This window comes from Amblyomma maculatum, chromosome 1, assembly GCF_055883805.1.
Source record: "Amblyomma maculatum isolate TAMU_Amacu chromosome 1, ASM5588380v1, whole genome shotgun sequence".
Classification (NCBI taxonomy): Eukaryota; Metazoa; Arthropoda; class Arachnida; order Ixodida; family Ixodidae; genus Amblyomma; species Amblyomma maculatum.
The window spans coordinates 265177491-265192357 of record NC_139344.1 but is presented as its reverse complement, the minus strand read 5'-3'; the positions used below and the strand labels follow the sequence as shown (position 1 = coordinate 265192357).

At 43.4% G+C, this 14867-nt stretch overlaps 1 protein-coding gene across 1 annotated transcript in view; it reads right to left on the bottom strand.

Moving 5' to 3' along the window:
- The window catches only part of Ir25a (ionotropic receptor 25a), a 32286-nt gene extending 24004 nt beyond the window's left edge, over positions 1-8282 (bottom strand). Inside the window, exons 1-2 of the mRNA XM_084587031.1 lie at positions 8189-8282; positions 2504-2632 (exon numbers count right to left, since the gene is read on the bottom strand). Of these exons, the coding sequence (XP_084443157.1) occupies positions 2504-2632; positions 8189-8282 (223 nt within the window). The remainder of the gene's footprint in view (positions 1-2503; positions 2633-8188) is intronic.
- Between the last annotated feature and the right edge of the window lie 6585 nt (positions 8283-14867).

The window sequence follows — 14867 nt, the reverse complement described above, 5'->3', positions numbered from 1 at the left end:
ATGTATGGTACCACTGACCACTTATTCCTATGTAATGTCTTCTTTTGCTCTCCTCCGCTTGTTAGGTAGCACAAGGTTTCCTGCTATGCTGCACAGCAAATACTCTGGGAACCCTGCCTCCAGAAGCCTCTCAGTCTGGCGTAAAAAGCTTTCTCTGATACGGTGGTGGCAGGACTTGTTAAGATCCGACGTCAACGCAGCCCTCGCAACGCCTCTTTTTACTGTTTTTTTAATGCTGGTATGTATATGGAACGAACTCCTCATTCGCCCTAGGCTGGTAACTCCAACTTAAGTGCTCTGGTGAGAATCCAAGGCTCAAATCTTGGAAACGCAAAACGCCATCCTTCGGAAGCTCCCAGGTGAATCTTAGATCAGGGAAGCTTTCTTCAAATGCACCCAAGGAATCATTCACATGCAGTCAAGTGCATGTGCATGATTCCTTTAGAATAAAACAAATATGAGGAGTTAATATCTAAAATCAAGGGATATCAAAAGAAAAGACTATCTGGATTTTCCGACAAAGGCTTTGTAAAGATTGTTCGATATGTTGACGACTTCTTGGTGCTCTATGATCTAAAGGAGGAAAACGCGACAGAACAACTAAGAGACATAGCACTGGGTGCGTTTGAAGAAAGCAAGGCCCGCCATGTGGAAAGATGGCCACAGAAAATGAGGAACAGGACAAAAAATATATTCGGATTGACACCATATTTCTCAGAAAGGTTCCTGCAAACAAAGGAAAATAATAAAGCTGAAAATAAACTTCGGTCAATTTCGCTCCGTTGGAACGAAACCCAGGAAAGCTGAACAAAGGTGGATCTAGTGAATGCAACAGTTAGTAACGGTGACGCTAGGCGACAGTGCCTTTATGACAATTTTCCTTTCCATCGGCCAGAACAGTGCGTCGAAACTACACTAGTAAGAAAATCTTTTTCTGAGCGACACAGTATATATTATGCAGAATGGGCCATAAATTATTTCGCATTCACGGCACGTAAGGAGTTTTAAGTGTCATCTGTGACATCTGAGAATTCAAGAATGTTGTTAAAAATATACCACTTCGTCATTTTTCTAAGTATAACCGCGTTCTCGAGAATTAAAAATAGCTCTTCTGCTTCCTTAGATTTCGATTATCTACAAACAATGTTACAGCAGGCAAAACTAAATACGCCAAAGTGAAAACAAAACTGAATACGCCGAAATAAAAAAATATATATATAGTCAATCTGCAGAAAAGATAACTTGAACCATGAACACTTGTTTATTGCACCTTGAGGTGGTTTAGGTGCAAATACAAATGTAGGCATGTTTAGAAAAAACAATTGTTACTTTATTTTCTGAAATTTTGATCAAGATAATTCTTGTTTAAAGCAAGAAAAAAAAATCATTAGTTAAGCTCTGAGGCCTCAAGTTGCATTGTCTCGTAACTGTTCTTCTACGGAAAGCACGACACCTGACATGAGAGCCGTAATCAGATAACCAATTCATTTTGCTGTCGCTGGCAGTGCTGTATCTTTAGGGCTGGAACTAAAGCGACCGCAGGCATCGCATGACAGAAGGCTGGTGGCATCACGTGATATAAATCTGCCCCTAATGAAGAAACGTAAGAAGCAAGGTTGTATTCGCTTTCGAGTTTCCAACGGTGGATCGATTTTAGCTCTACACAGGCAAGAGAAGAAAAACTAGGGCATTCAAAGTCCTGTCTCGAGTGGGCCACGAGAAGGGGACGACCAGCTAGCATGGAAGACTGAGATATGTCTCTAAGCATCCGTGCCATAAGCCTGCCTATGGCTTGGCTTACTAATGTCTAGCTTTAGCACGCATTGCATCACGCATTGTATCAGCAAATTCCTTGTACTCGACAGACAACAAGCTAAATGGTTCGCAGCTTTTCAGGTCATTGATATCGTATTTCTTATTACGTATGTTGGCACTCTTGCCTGTATCAGTTGCCTTCGGAACTTTGAGGTCAACAGACAATGTGTCTGTTGTTCTGAGTGATAACTTTCTCAGTCCTGGTGACGGAAATTAGAGGAACAGCTCCCCGGTGTGTTCGACTTCTCTGCCATTCAGTGAAACATTTTACTGTTAACTATCTTGTCCTTATTGTCAATGATATCCCCTTGTTTAGCTATTACTGCGTCCTCGCGGTATGCAACCTTGCAAAATGTCACCCAACCATCCTTACTGCATCAAGCATGCAATTCATTGAGCCTTGTTCTTCAAGAATAGAAAACTTTTGTAATTTCACTACAGCTGTGAGCTGAAGGTTGGCAGAAAAAGTTGTCATATGGACGTTGTCATTTATGCATATGCAAAACAAAACTCGAATTCAGCATCACGGACCGGGAAAATTTCGAAATAATCATTTTTTTTACTGCTTAGGTTTTCTGTGCCATCAGCATTACGCAAAGAGTTTTGACCTATACACGTGCTCGAGGCGAAGACGAATGGCGTGCAAAAAAAAAAAATTCTCAAAAATCGAAGATGGAAAGTCTCGTACCGTCGGCAACGGTAGCTTCATCCGGATCCAGCTCGACCAGGGCGTAAGTGACGGTCGCATCGGTAGCTTTTTTGAGCGTCTCGGTGATGAAGATCTTGGCCACATCGTTCTTCTTCTCCACCACAACAACTGCAAACGAAGAGGAATCGGTTATAGCGATGTTCATGCAATGCTGCTTGTCGGCTCCACTCCGTTTGGAGTGGGTCCTGACGTCACCCGAGTGAAATTGACCTCGAAAATTAACGCCAAAGCGACGGAGTGTTATTCCTTTCTGTATCTACCCAGCTTTTGCAATGGCGAAAGCTATCGGCATGCGATACACACACACCGACTACGCTAACGTAGCAAAAATCCTGGCAAGTGCCGAAAAACAGAAGAAAAAATATTTTGAAATAAAAAATCTGTCTTTCGAACCACATTCCACACTATCCGGTCGCGCAGCGGATATTCTTATGCAGGTATAAGTATTCAGTCACACAGGGCTCTGAACAAGGGCTCTTAAAAGTTCATCCAGTAAGGATGAATTGCCTTGCAACACCAAAAGGCGCTAAATTCATTCTCTCTTGTGACGGCTCAAAGGCTTGCATCTTTCGGAACAGAGTCCATGGAGAGACTGAACTTTGTCAAGGCCTGGCGGTTACGGTGACGTCAAAGTCACCGCATGATGAAGACTGGAAGAGTACGGTGAAAACCTGCGCATACATTTATTCTACTTTTAGTAGCCTAATCCGACGTGCGCTATAGAAGCTATGTTTAGACCCCCCCATTGTGACGGCCCCCCCATTGTGACATGTAGTGCGAAGAGAGGATAACCGATGGTCGCTTAGGGTAACAAACTGGATTCCAAGGGAAGGAAAGCGTAGCAGGGGACGGCAGAAAATTAGGTGGGCGGATGAGATTAAGAAGTTCGCAGGGGTCAAGTGGATGCAGCTAGCATAGAACTGGGTGAACCGGGTTAAGTATTGGGTATAGTCAGGCTGATGATGATGATTGTGACGGCCATAACGGCACTCGCAACGCATCCATAGAAATAAAAAATTATGGTGGACACTTAATCTCCGCATTTAAGGGTAGGACTCCATAGCGACCATCCAATATCAGCAAAGCCGTGTGAACTTGCCTGCGTCGTAGCCTATGTGTCGTATGCCTGACTCGGCACCAAAGATCGCTGGAAGGTTGACTCTTTCAAGGCGAAAGCGCAAGCTGTGCGCGGGACCTGTGTCACTTGTCGATCATCCTGATGACGTCATCAGGAAAATGAAAATCTTGTTTTCACCGGGAATCGAACCTCCATCCCTTGGATCCCCAGCCGAGCTCAGGGGGCGTCCCCATGCAGTACATCACGGTTTGACACGCAATGGCACGAGTCTTGCTTTTTTGATCACGATAGCACCTTGTATGCTTAAGTGCAACAAAGTTACGATTTCACTTTTCTGCAGGCATTAAGGATATAGACTCATTTGTGCGGAGCTGCACTTGCCGACTTTCACAAGTTCGACAAGGAGCAGCAAATCACCTCCTGCCCCTGACCCTCCCCTTTTCCGCCAAAATACGCTTGTTAAGTTAACCCACTGCAACGATTCGTTGGAATAGTCCGCTGAACGTTATATTAGCCCAGCGGCCCAACTCTAAATTTGCATGTTAAGACATCCGGGATAAGCCCAGTTTTTTCAAGCAGCATGAGAGCGCCCCATATGAATAGGATCACGAGTACCCATCTTTTGTAACAGATTCGCGCTCATCCATTATGACTCTCTGCCCCTGCACCGAGCTCCAGCAAGTGTAGGTAAAGCAGGTAGAGAAACCTGCATCTCGCCGGCCTCTCAACTGTTTATCTCATAAAGTTCTCTATACTTGATTTCTTCTGCTGACACATTATTCCTTTGTTAGAGAACGCATGCCGTGCCAGTGTTCAAAAAATATTTTTGACCTGGCGCTGAGTGTGGCATGTCGTCTACCCTTCGCTGATCGCTGCTCTTGACGCTCTAAACGAGACAACAGACGCGATCACTGTTACAAATTCAGCTCAATCGCCACTAGCAACTTCGTCCGACTCGCTCCATCCACACTGCGATAGCCGCAACATACATGATTTGCGCTTTGTAGGAACGTGCGAATATTCGAAATTTTCTAATAGCAAATTTAATATCCTCCTCTTTGATTCGCTTAACGAACAGTGCGTTTTCAAAACTATTCGAAATGAATCGAATATATACTCAAAATTTCGAATACTTTAAAAATGATTTACGCGTAGTTCGAACCAGGCTTGGCGTATTTTTTGTTTTGTTTTTTGTTTCAGAAACTAAGCCAGCTCCGACTCCACACAGCATGCTACCGCGATCAGGCCGCGTAGGACGGAGGATTCAGCCCCGTGGCACGGTCCATTCAAGTGGCGGAGTTCATAATGTTCATGCATATGTTCTTCAGGGTTGAACGATGCGCCAGTGCTCAGGTGGGTTTAGCAAACCCTACCTTGGTGCCCGATATCGCAATCCATAACTTATGCGTATCTCTTCTATTGTGGTATGTGGCGCTGGGTTATTCGTTGCCAGCAGAAAAAGGTAATTTTCTAAAGCATGCGACATGACGGCTATAGAGTTAATATGTGGACTTCGTGTTGCGTACCCAATTGTGGGTATTAGTGTTGCGTCTTTTTAAAGCGGTAGTTATAGTTCAGTAAGTTGTATCGCTGTACTCCAGCGCCAACGCTAGCGTCTGGCTGTGTCACATGATGATTTGTTTCGTACAAATATTCGCACAAGTGCCGAATAATTCTAAATATATTTTATTCGTCTCCGGTATGATTTGGGAAAAGTACTATTCGCACACCCTAGCTGCTTCCGATCAGTTGTGCGAAGGCACCGTGGCACGTTGTCATGCCAACTGGCGCGCACAGAAGAAAAATCTTAGGTCTGCAGCAATTTTGTTTAACATCCGATGTTGCGCATAAAAGGCTATTGAAAGCGCGAAGGCAGCAGCGGTATAGCCTAAAGAATTTTATTTTAGCTCGGCGCATTTCAATGATAAGTTTGCAACCACCCAAAAACTCAATAACCTCAAAATATTTGTAGTGAGCACGAAAAACGACAAACGGAGGAGAGATAAGACATCAACTCGCTCAAAAATTGATTGTTTTTTATTTCTACGCCAATAATTACAAGGCAGAAATAAAAAGCAAATATATCAAGCAAAGAAATGGAATGAATAGGTATCAGTGAGCATTCTCGGGCACACACCTGTGAAGCCAACTTATGCTGAGATTAATCCGTCCTCAGAGGGACTGACCATGCTATACCATGCAGCGTTTACTCTTTGCTGTGTAATACGCTTCGATCACAGGTCTTGTTTCTGTGGGCACTTAGAGGACTCGTTTTACCTAAAAAAGTTTCAAAACCGGCACGTATGAGAGTACTCTGTAGACATACGCTATTTCTACTTGTTTGTTACTGTTTTTTTTCATTCCTCACGAAATTCTCTGGCGTGATGTGAAAGGATTCGCCAATATACATCCAACTTTTCCTTTCACTATATGTATGTATGTATGTATGTATGTATGTATGTATGTATGTATGTATGTATGTATGTATGTATGTATGTATGTATGTATGTATGTATGTATGTATGTATGTATGTATGTATGTATGTATGTATGTATGTATATATATATATATATATATATATATATATATATATATATATATATATATATATATATATATATATATATATATATATATAAGTTGGGAGAGAGATTCTCTTGTCTTTTCTGACTGTATTTACCACGTTCCTTTTCTCATTTACATTTCCGGCAGAAAGGCTGAAAACGAAAGAAAGGCAGCCGAATGTTCTAATGCATCGGAACAGTTCTCGTCCCTTCATAGGGCAATGATTGGCAAAAAAAAAAAGAAATAAAACAAAAACTGCAGAGCTTAACGTGAATAAACCTAGTATAAAGATTGACACCACTGTGTGGTTACACATAGTTTGTATTGGCAGATGGTAGGCGTAAATGACACCGCAGTCTACTCGCCATCACCTGTCAGAGGCACACTTGTGAGGGCAGAGCTTTTTTATCATACCAGTTGGGAAACTCTGCTTCATAAAGTGACAAAGAGACTACTTTCAGTACGTACTTTTAGGGGGCTTATTGATTGTGGCGCTATTTACAAGCAGTCAATAAAAGCTGTCTGCTATTGCAATCATTGCATTTTTTGAAAATCGCTTTTTCTTTCTTTTTTTTTCCATCTTGATTATCTGTACAGCTGTTAAATCTAAGAATTTTTGCTACTGCAACTCTTCAACCAATTATATTTTCCAGGTGATTGTGCATTTATCAACAATCTGAAAGTTCGCAACTTAGGCACAGTTTCTGTATTTTTCTGTATATGTGTATTTCTGGAATAAACACCAGTTGCTGGTCGACGCCTGTGTTGTGTTCTTGCTCTGTCCTGTGTTAGCGCTGTTTCCACCATGATTCCTTTAATGGCCGCGGGCGCGGCCACTATCCGCATGCACCCAAATTTTGACCAATCGAGACCGCCGTTTTTTGATACGTGGATCTCACGGGAAGTTTCGCGACTGGCCATATCAAAACTCTGTGTCGTGATGTGCGTTGCCCAACTTGCTAAGAGCGACATAGACATAAAACCCCGCTTTAACCACGCCTGCGTGGCATAGGGGCAGCGTGTCTGATCCAAGGGTACTTGAAGGTTATATTCTGATATCTCTCCCATTTCGAAGGCGAAGCCCAAGTTGGCAACGCATGCCAGTTTGGCGACGCAGGTAATGGCGAGCCGGTTAGATCCCCTGAAGTACCTCTTTCGTACTAAAACTTATTGAGGGAAAGCCCTATGCGAGGCCCTCCTTCAGCGGCCGCATGTCCTCGGTGTGTTGCAAGTGTGTATTTTTTTCTGAAAGGGTCACGGAGCATAAATATAATGTCTGACAATCAGAGCGCCACTTTACCCCAGTCGGTAATTAGTTTCTTCGAATTCGGAGAATTCATGTCATTTGCTCTTTATAAGAGCCCATTTTTATTCATAGAAAAACAAGCCTTATGTCACCATGGCAACAAGTAACAGTTAACATTGAGTCCCAAACACGTTTGCGCAACCTACTCCGTCACAGCGGAAGAAATTGCGTAAATGACCCGTTTTACTCTCAGGCTGATTTAAAATCGTAAATGACACCTCTTATTTCTTTCGCGAGCTGGCACATTCTTGAGGTCTTATATATACTCGTAATTATATTTGTGTTCACGTGAGCACAATGTTTCATCAAAATGAGTAACGTCATACTTATTTGTTGTTGTTGTTGACCAAATAACTTATGGCACATACCTACAGCGGGGGATCGGCCAAGAATTGGGTAGAACAACGCCCGTCTTTTTCTTCGTCTACCTCCTTTCGTGCTCCTGTGGTTCTTGTGAGCAGTTCTTCAACAAAACACTGCACAGACGCCTCATTCTTTGGACCGATTATTTTTTGCATGTTTCTGCTTACGCGATATGCTTTATGAGAAACATGCGCAAGAAATATGTTCCGCTTATTTAACAGTGGCTAACAAATCATCGGCTTTCACGGGGAGAGAATAAAAGCCCGCAGGGCTTATGTTCAAATATGTTCAAATATGTTCAAATATGTTCAAATATGTTCAAATATGTTCGAACTTTTCTTTTTCTCTTACCGAAATGCACAGCGTCCTGGGCCAAAGCGACCACCCACGTGGCAGCCAGAAAGACTGCAATCATTAGTCTTGGTCGGGCTGCCGCCAAGGTCATTTTGCTGCCAGTCTGTCAACCCCTGAGGTCCTTCCAAGCCTGCCAGTGGGAATGACTGCATGAGACACAGATACATGCCTTTAAACAGCACAATCGCAAAGTTGGTAGTGACTTCGAGTCTATTAATGGATCTAGCAAAGTTCTTGTGTCATCAATTTTTTATTCGTGATATTACAAATATTTAGAAGTCCGTTACAAAATGTACAGCCTTGGTCAAAAGTCCTGAAGCCAAAGGATTTTCCTCTCAGCCACAAAATGAAGTCATCACGGTGCCATTAATGGTTAAAGGGCCGTTAAATGCTATGAGATAGTTCCCTGCTGGGATAATAAATCATTTCCTAGCATTTTGAATACCATTTGGCCTTAAGGGATGACGTGATGGCTCCATTTTGCGGCTGAGGCAAAAATCTTTTGGCTTCAGGACTTTTGTCAAAGACTGTACATATCATCTAAATCATACTCCACACTACGACGGCTATAACCAGATCAGCTAGGTTACTTTCGACAAAATATTAGGGTGAGTTGAACGAACCTTGGTTATCGGCTGTTCTTTCTGGCACTCCAAATGCATGGTACGCACCCCAAAAGAGCAAATTAATATGCGTACGGTTTTTGTCTTCGCTTTCAATACACTGAACAGTTGCAAAATGTAACTCCAGCTTTACATTTGAGTCCAGGAGGGTGATTTAATGGATTTTTCTACCTCTCTCTTATGAGTGCACGTCCTGACGAGGTCAAGAGCGCAGCACCACGAGACGTAGTGCCTAACTCATGTCCCATTCGTGGGTGCACACAGTATGTCTAAAGTCGCGTCAACTACGCCAAAGAAACATGTTATCAACGCTAGTATAATAGCAGGAAAATATTTGCACACAATAAGACTCTGAGGCCACAGCCTTATTGTGAACATTTTCAGTTGCTTTTGAAGTTGGTCCTCGTAACACGAGCGCGGATGCGGGCACATGGATAAAATGTGAACGCCACAACCACGAATTTCGTGCACTTTTTTTTTTTTTATTTTAGATCTGGCTTGTTCACAATTCTTCTAGCTTCATTGCATATGCTGGCTCATGCGACAGATATGCTTCTCCCTTCTTTTTAATTGTGGATATTGTGGCGCTTGGAAAAGTGGTGCAAAGTGGCAGTGCTCAATCGTATGGCAGTGCTGAATCCTACTGAAGTTCCCAACACCATTCACATAAAACAAAAACATTTTCACGGGTCATGAGTTTGGCGAACTTGGCGCGGCGCCTTTTTCTCAGCTCTAGGGAGGCATGCGAAACGAACCATTTGTTCGCTCGCAACAAACTTTTCGCCTACCACAGTAAGATTCATTTTAAGCGGCTACAGCTTATTAGCGAACTACCACGCGCCTTACCATGTGGAAGATTGAGCTTTTTTCCGCATCTAAGAATTTCAGGCCATTCTGCATAACTGCGCGACACATTCAGTTTTACTTCGCTTCATTTCCTTGCATCATAGGACAGCTGCTCACCTGGCGGTTCCTACGGTGTTCGTTCCGCAGCGCCTTGCCCTACTCGCCGAAAAGCCTGCTTGAAGCAGTGTGCGCGATCGGCTGGCGCGGGCGGTTCGCCTCGCAGCCAATCAGCGACAAGAGACAAAACGCGCTTTGTATGCCGCCTGAATCGATGCGTGGGACAGAAGCACGGCATCCTCCTCCCTCATTTCCCGCAATTTTTTCCTCCTTGCCTACCAGATTTTCTTTCTTTCGGGGGCTGGCTTTCTGAAAGTCGCAGGTCTTTCCGCGGGGCACTCGAAAGTCAATCAATTGCTTGTCGTTTCTTCTCGACCCCTTCTCCAGATGGCGCCCCTGCGCAGGCCAACAAGCCATTGTGTCGCAGAGTGATCCGGAGAACTAAAATTTTGATTGCACTTCGGTGATTACTGCTTCCAAAAGCACAGAGGAAACTCTGTGGCCAGGGTTACCTCCTTAGAGCACTGCACGAGCTCGGGCAAACGGAAATCTCGGGCTCGGTTTGGCACGGGCCGCGCCGGGCTCGAGCCCGCACACAGACGAGCCTGTGTGGAGCGTATGATTTCTTATATCGTGTGAAACAGCCTTGGGGTTCTTTAATAGCGAACCTAGTGGAGAGAAGGAAACACAGCTTATGATGGGGGCAAGCGGAAGAAAAAACAGTTCCCGTTTTCTTAATTATTAAAGTTTTTGCACGCTATACCTGCACTTTATATTCGTCTCATTTAGTGCATAGCACGCACGAGGCATATGCAAGAACGCCCGTGCTTCTTCCTCCGCGATCCTTTCTTTAGTCTTGTGTATGTTCGTGCTGAATATTTGTGCTGAATGTTTTATGCTGAAACCAACTATTCCATCAGTTAACTCCTCTTCTATGCATGCGCTGTTACCACGAGGAAAAACGTACAGAAATACTTAGGCTTTTTTCGTTGCGCAAGCAATACTACGCCAGGTTTCAACTCGTCGCGTAAATCCGGCCGGTAGCTACGTTTGAACTTTAGAGCGACCGCAGATGGGGCCCCTCTTCAAGCCGTCAGGTAAACCCGGTCGGTAGCCACGCCGCGCAGAAGAAGAAGAAGAAGAAGAAGAAGAAGAAGAAGAAGAAGAAGAAGAAGAAGAAGAAGAAGAAGAAGAAGAAGAAGAAGAAGAAGAAGAAGAAGAAGAAGAAGAAGAAGAAGAAGAAGAAGAAGAAGAAGAAGAAGAAGAAGAAGAAGAAGAAGAAGAAGAAGAAGAAGAAGAAAGAAGAAGAAGAAGAAGAAGAAGAAGAAGAAGAAGAAGAAGAAGAAGAAGAAGAAGAAGAAGAAGAAGAAGAAGAAGAAGAAGAAACTACGTCGGCATTGCTTACGCAACCTACCTGGTTTAACTAAAGCTAAACCCCAGCTAATTGTTTTCTCCATGCCACTTGGAGCTCTTGACGGACATATAAAATCCTCGTTGCTTTTCTTGAAGCGAATAAGGACACCTCCAGCATTTGTAAACTGAGCTTCCGCAGCGTCATTCGCAGTACAAGTATAGCCCAGATGCGCGTGCTTTAGGTTTTGTGGTGCCGCAGATAAAAAAAAAAAACAGGAACGTAGAAAGAAACACACAGAACGAGGACAAAGCTGCAGCTTTGTCCTCGTTCTGTGTGTTTCTCTCTGCGTCCCTGTTCTTTCATCTCAGATCATCATCATCGGCCCGTCTATACCCATTGCAGGGTGAATGTCTGTCCCATTTTGCTTCAATTAACCCGGTCCTGTGCTAGCTGCATTCACTTGTCCGCTGCGAATTTCTTAATCTCATCCACCCATCTAATTTTCTGCCGCCCCCTGCTACGCTTGCCTTCCCTTGGTATCTAATTGGTTACTCTCAGAGACCATCGGTTATACTCTCTTCGAACTACATGTTCTGTCCATGCCTATTTCTTAAATTCGACTAGAATGTCAGTAACTTGAGTTATTTCTCTGACCCACTCTGCTCGCTTCATATCCCTTAATTTTCCGTTCCATGGCCCTCTGCGTTGTCCTCAACTTAAGTAGAGCCCTTTTCGTTAACCTCCATGTTTCAGTCCCATAGTTTAGTACCTGTAGGATGCAACTGTTATACATTTTCCTCTTGAGTGTTACCGGTAAACTGCTAGTTATAGTGTTTGGGTGCCTTCCAAATGGGCTCCATCTCAATCTTATTCTCCTAGTTATCAATGCGAAAGCATTCCTTCGCTATGCTCATAGATTTATGTCCTCAGACCGCGTCCGCAGACCGCGTCCGTAGACCACTTCCGTAGACCGCGTCCGCAGAACGTGTTCGCAAAATCGTGTCTGCAGCAGTTGTGAGTAATTTAGAAGTGGTAGAGGTTAATGAGTGGTGTCAGTCGATAGAGGGTGACGTAATGTTGTGTCCGAAAAAATAATCAGGTCAATCGGCTTGCTTCGTGTATAACAACCTAACCTGGTCTAGCCTAGTTAATTCAGGCTAAAACCTTAAAGGCTATCTGACTTTAGGTGGCCCACCTAGACGAACCAGAGTAGAATGAGAGAATGAAGATGGCTACAGAGTATGTGTAGCCATCTCCCCCCCTTTACAACATGGGTAAAGGGGGGGGGAAGCCTTAGTTCGCAAGCTGAGCCAACGTTTCGACAAGTTGACTTCTCTTCGTCTTGTCGAAATGGTGGTTCGGCTTGCGAATTGAGGCTTACTCTCTACCCTTGTTCGGTGCTCTTTCATACCTGCACGAAGACCTTGTGGAAACATTGCCTAGCGGGCTGGGGCTCCTGCTCAATCCTTGCTCGGTTTTCTCGTATACCGATACGGAGTATTTTTTACGTTTAAAATAAGTATTTTAGAAACTGTGAGAGGTGCGTCTGTGCGGTCTGTGCCAATGGGTTTTACAGCAAGGTTTTACAGTTACGTACGATGTACCGCTTAATGATTATACAAAAAACTAATAAAATTATCTAATCAAGCATCTATTTTTGATATTGAGGGACAATTGCGAAATTGACTGTCGTCAAGAGGAATGCATGAGCTAATGAATGCATCGGCTTATTTCCATCAAGGCGAAGGGGGCTCGAAAAAATGTAGAATCCTTTTATTTGGTATAGAAGAGTAGGAGGCAGTGAGTATTTACATTAAAAAGCACATATGTGATTCAGGAAGGCGCCAATTATACAATATCTATGCATATGCCAATATCTCTCTACAAAAAAACACTTTCAATACCTTCTTTCTCACTTACAAGAGAAATATTGTAATCACTGAGATAGTAAAGTCGGAAGGCAATGCTGAAGCATTATTTGGCCGTATGAAGAACGAGAGAAAGCACGGTCCAAATTCCAGATCATCTCTTGTTACATGTAGTTACATCTCTTCGGCGACTGATTTGCCACTGTGGATATATATATATATATATATATATATATATATATATATATATATATATATATATATATATATATATATATATATATATAGACAAAGAACGGAAAACGCTGCGGCATCGCCATCACCATCGCTTGTCTCCGGCGCCCATCTCTCGCGCTGAAGCTGTGCCCTGCGGCTGGCAATTCGACCCTGCTGTGCCCGAATTACTGGCAGCGCTAGAAGTTCAAACGAACTATTATATCCACATTTCAATATATATATCTTGCTGCCGTGACTCGATGGCCTAGTTTCATCGGAAGGCTGATATGTTGGCGATGTTGGCGCAACTTGCACTGTCACATGCGCCGACTGGCTCACGCGAACGAGAAAACCACCGCAGTCACCGGCCTGCCGCTGCAACGGGACCGTCGAGTCAAGGCTGAAAGCTAAACTTGTTCACTCAATCCACGATTGGGAGCACCACAATCACGGCGCGCGAACGCGCTAGTCACGTGGTAATTTTTGTATTTGGGGAAAAAATATACGCATGAGGCTTTCTTTATCGCAAATAAATGGAAGGGGGGTTTCTGAAGGTGCTCTACAACTCTGCGAATCACATGTATTGGCTAATGTTAATATTTAGTAACGTACAAAAATTATATTAATTACTAATTAATTACTTGCAAAACAAAAAAAAAAATATATGTGATGCGCAAGATAACTTGTAGCTTTATGCAGAGGGTTTCCCTGGCCTACCTAAAAAGTTTTGTTTTCTAACCCTCGGCTAAAGTTAGCTTGGACACCCTGCATATATTGGATGGATTTAGGGGTTTCAACGTCCCAAAACGACTCAGGATATGAGAGAAGCCGTAGCAGAGGGCTCCGGGAATTTCTACCTCCTGGAGTTCTTTAACGTGCACTGACATCGCACAGCACACGGGCGCCTTGCTTTTCGCTTCCATCGAAAAGCGGCCGCTGCGGCCGGGATTCGATTCGCCTTTTGGGTACAGCAGTCGAGCATCATAACCACTGGGCCAGAAATTTCTTGACCAAGCATTTGCTTCTGCCGGTACTTTAGGAGTGCCCTCCTCTGCCCAGTAGAATATTTTGTCACATATTTATTCCATCTTGATTTGTCATTATGCACCATTTAAGCAGCATTACTTAGTTAATTTAAGAAAACTATCAGTCCTATTCAGGGCTAAGATAGGAATGTGTTTCTTAGATCAAAAGTATACTCATAGCAGCAAAATAAAACATTACTCATAAAATACAGTCATGACCAAGAGGGAAAAAAATTGGAGCAGCATACCTACCATCGCTAATCCAGCAATTAAGAAAACAGAGAGAATTACTCACTGCTCTTAGCATATACAATATTACTGGTAAGTTTATTACAATGTCGCTTCGGACATGGAGGACGCCTATAGGAGGTAGGTGGACAGTTCTTCGTGCGATAGCCACTACATCCGGCTCTAGCAACCAACAGGCTCAAAAAAGAGCCTTGTTAGTGCAGTCTCGCGCTCTTTCGATAAAAAAGGAATACTTCATGCAGTATTTTAGCAGTCCTTTTTCTTCTATGGGCTTCGAATTTTCGTTCCGTGTGGGATGTGTACTCTGTTATATACCGTTAGCGTGTCAATCAAGACTAGATCATTTATGATGGAATAAAAAAGCGTGAAGCGCTTTTTTTTTTTTTTTAGCCTGAACTGTACATATTTAAGGAGTCCGCGCAAAACTGACTGCCGGGC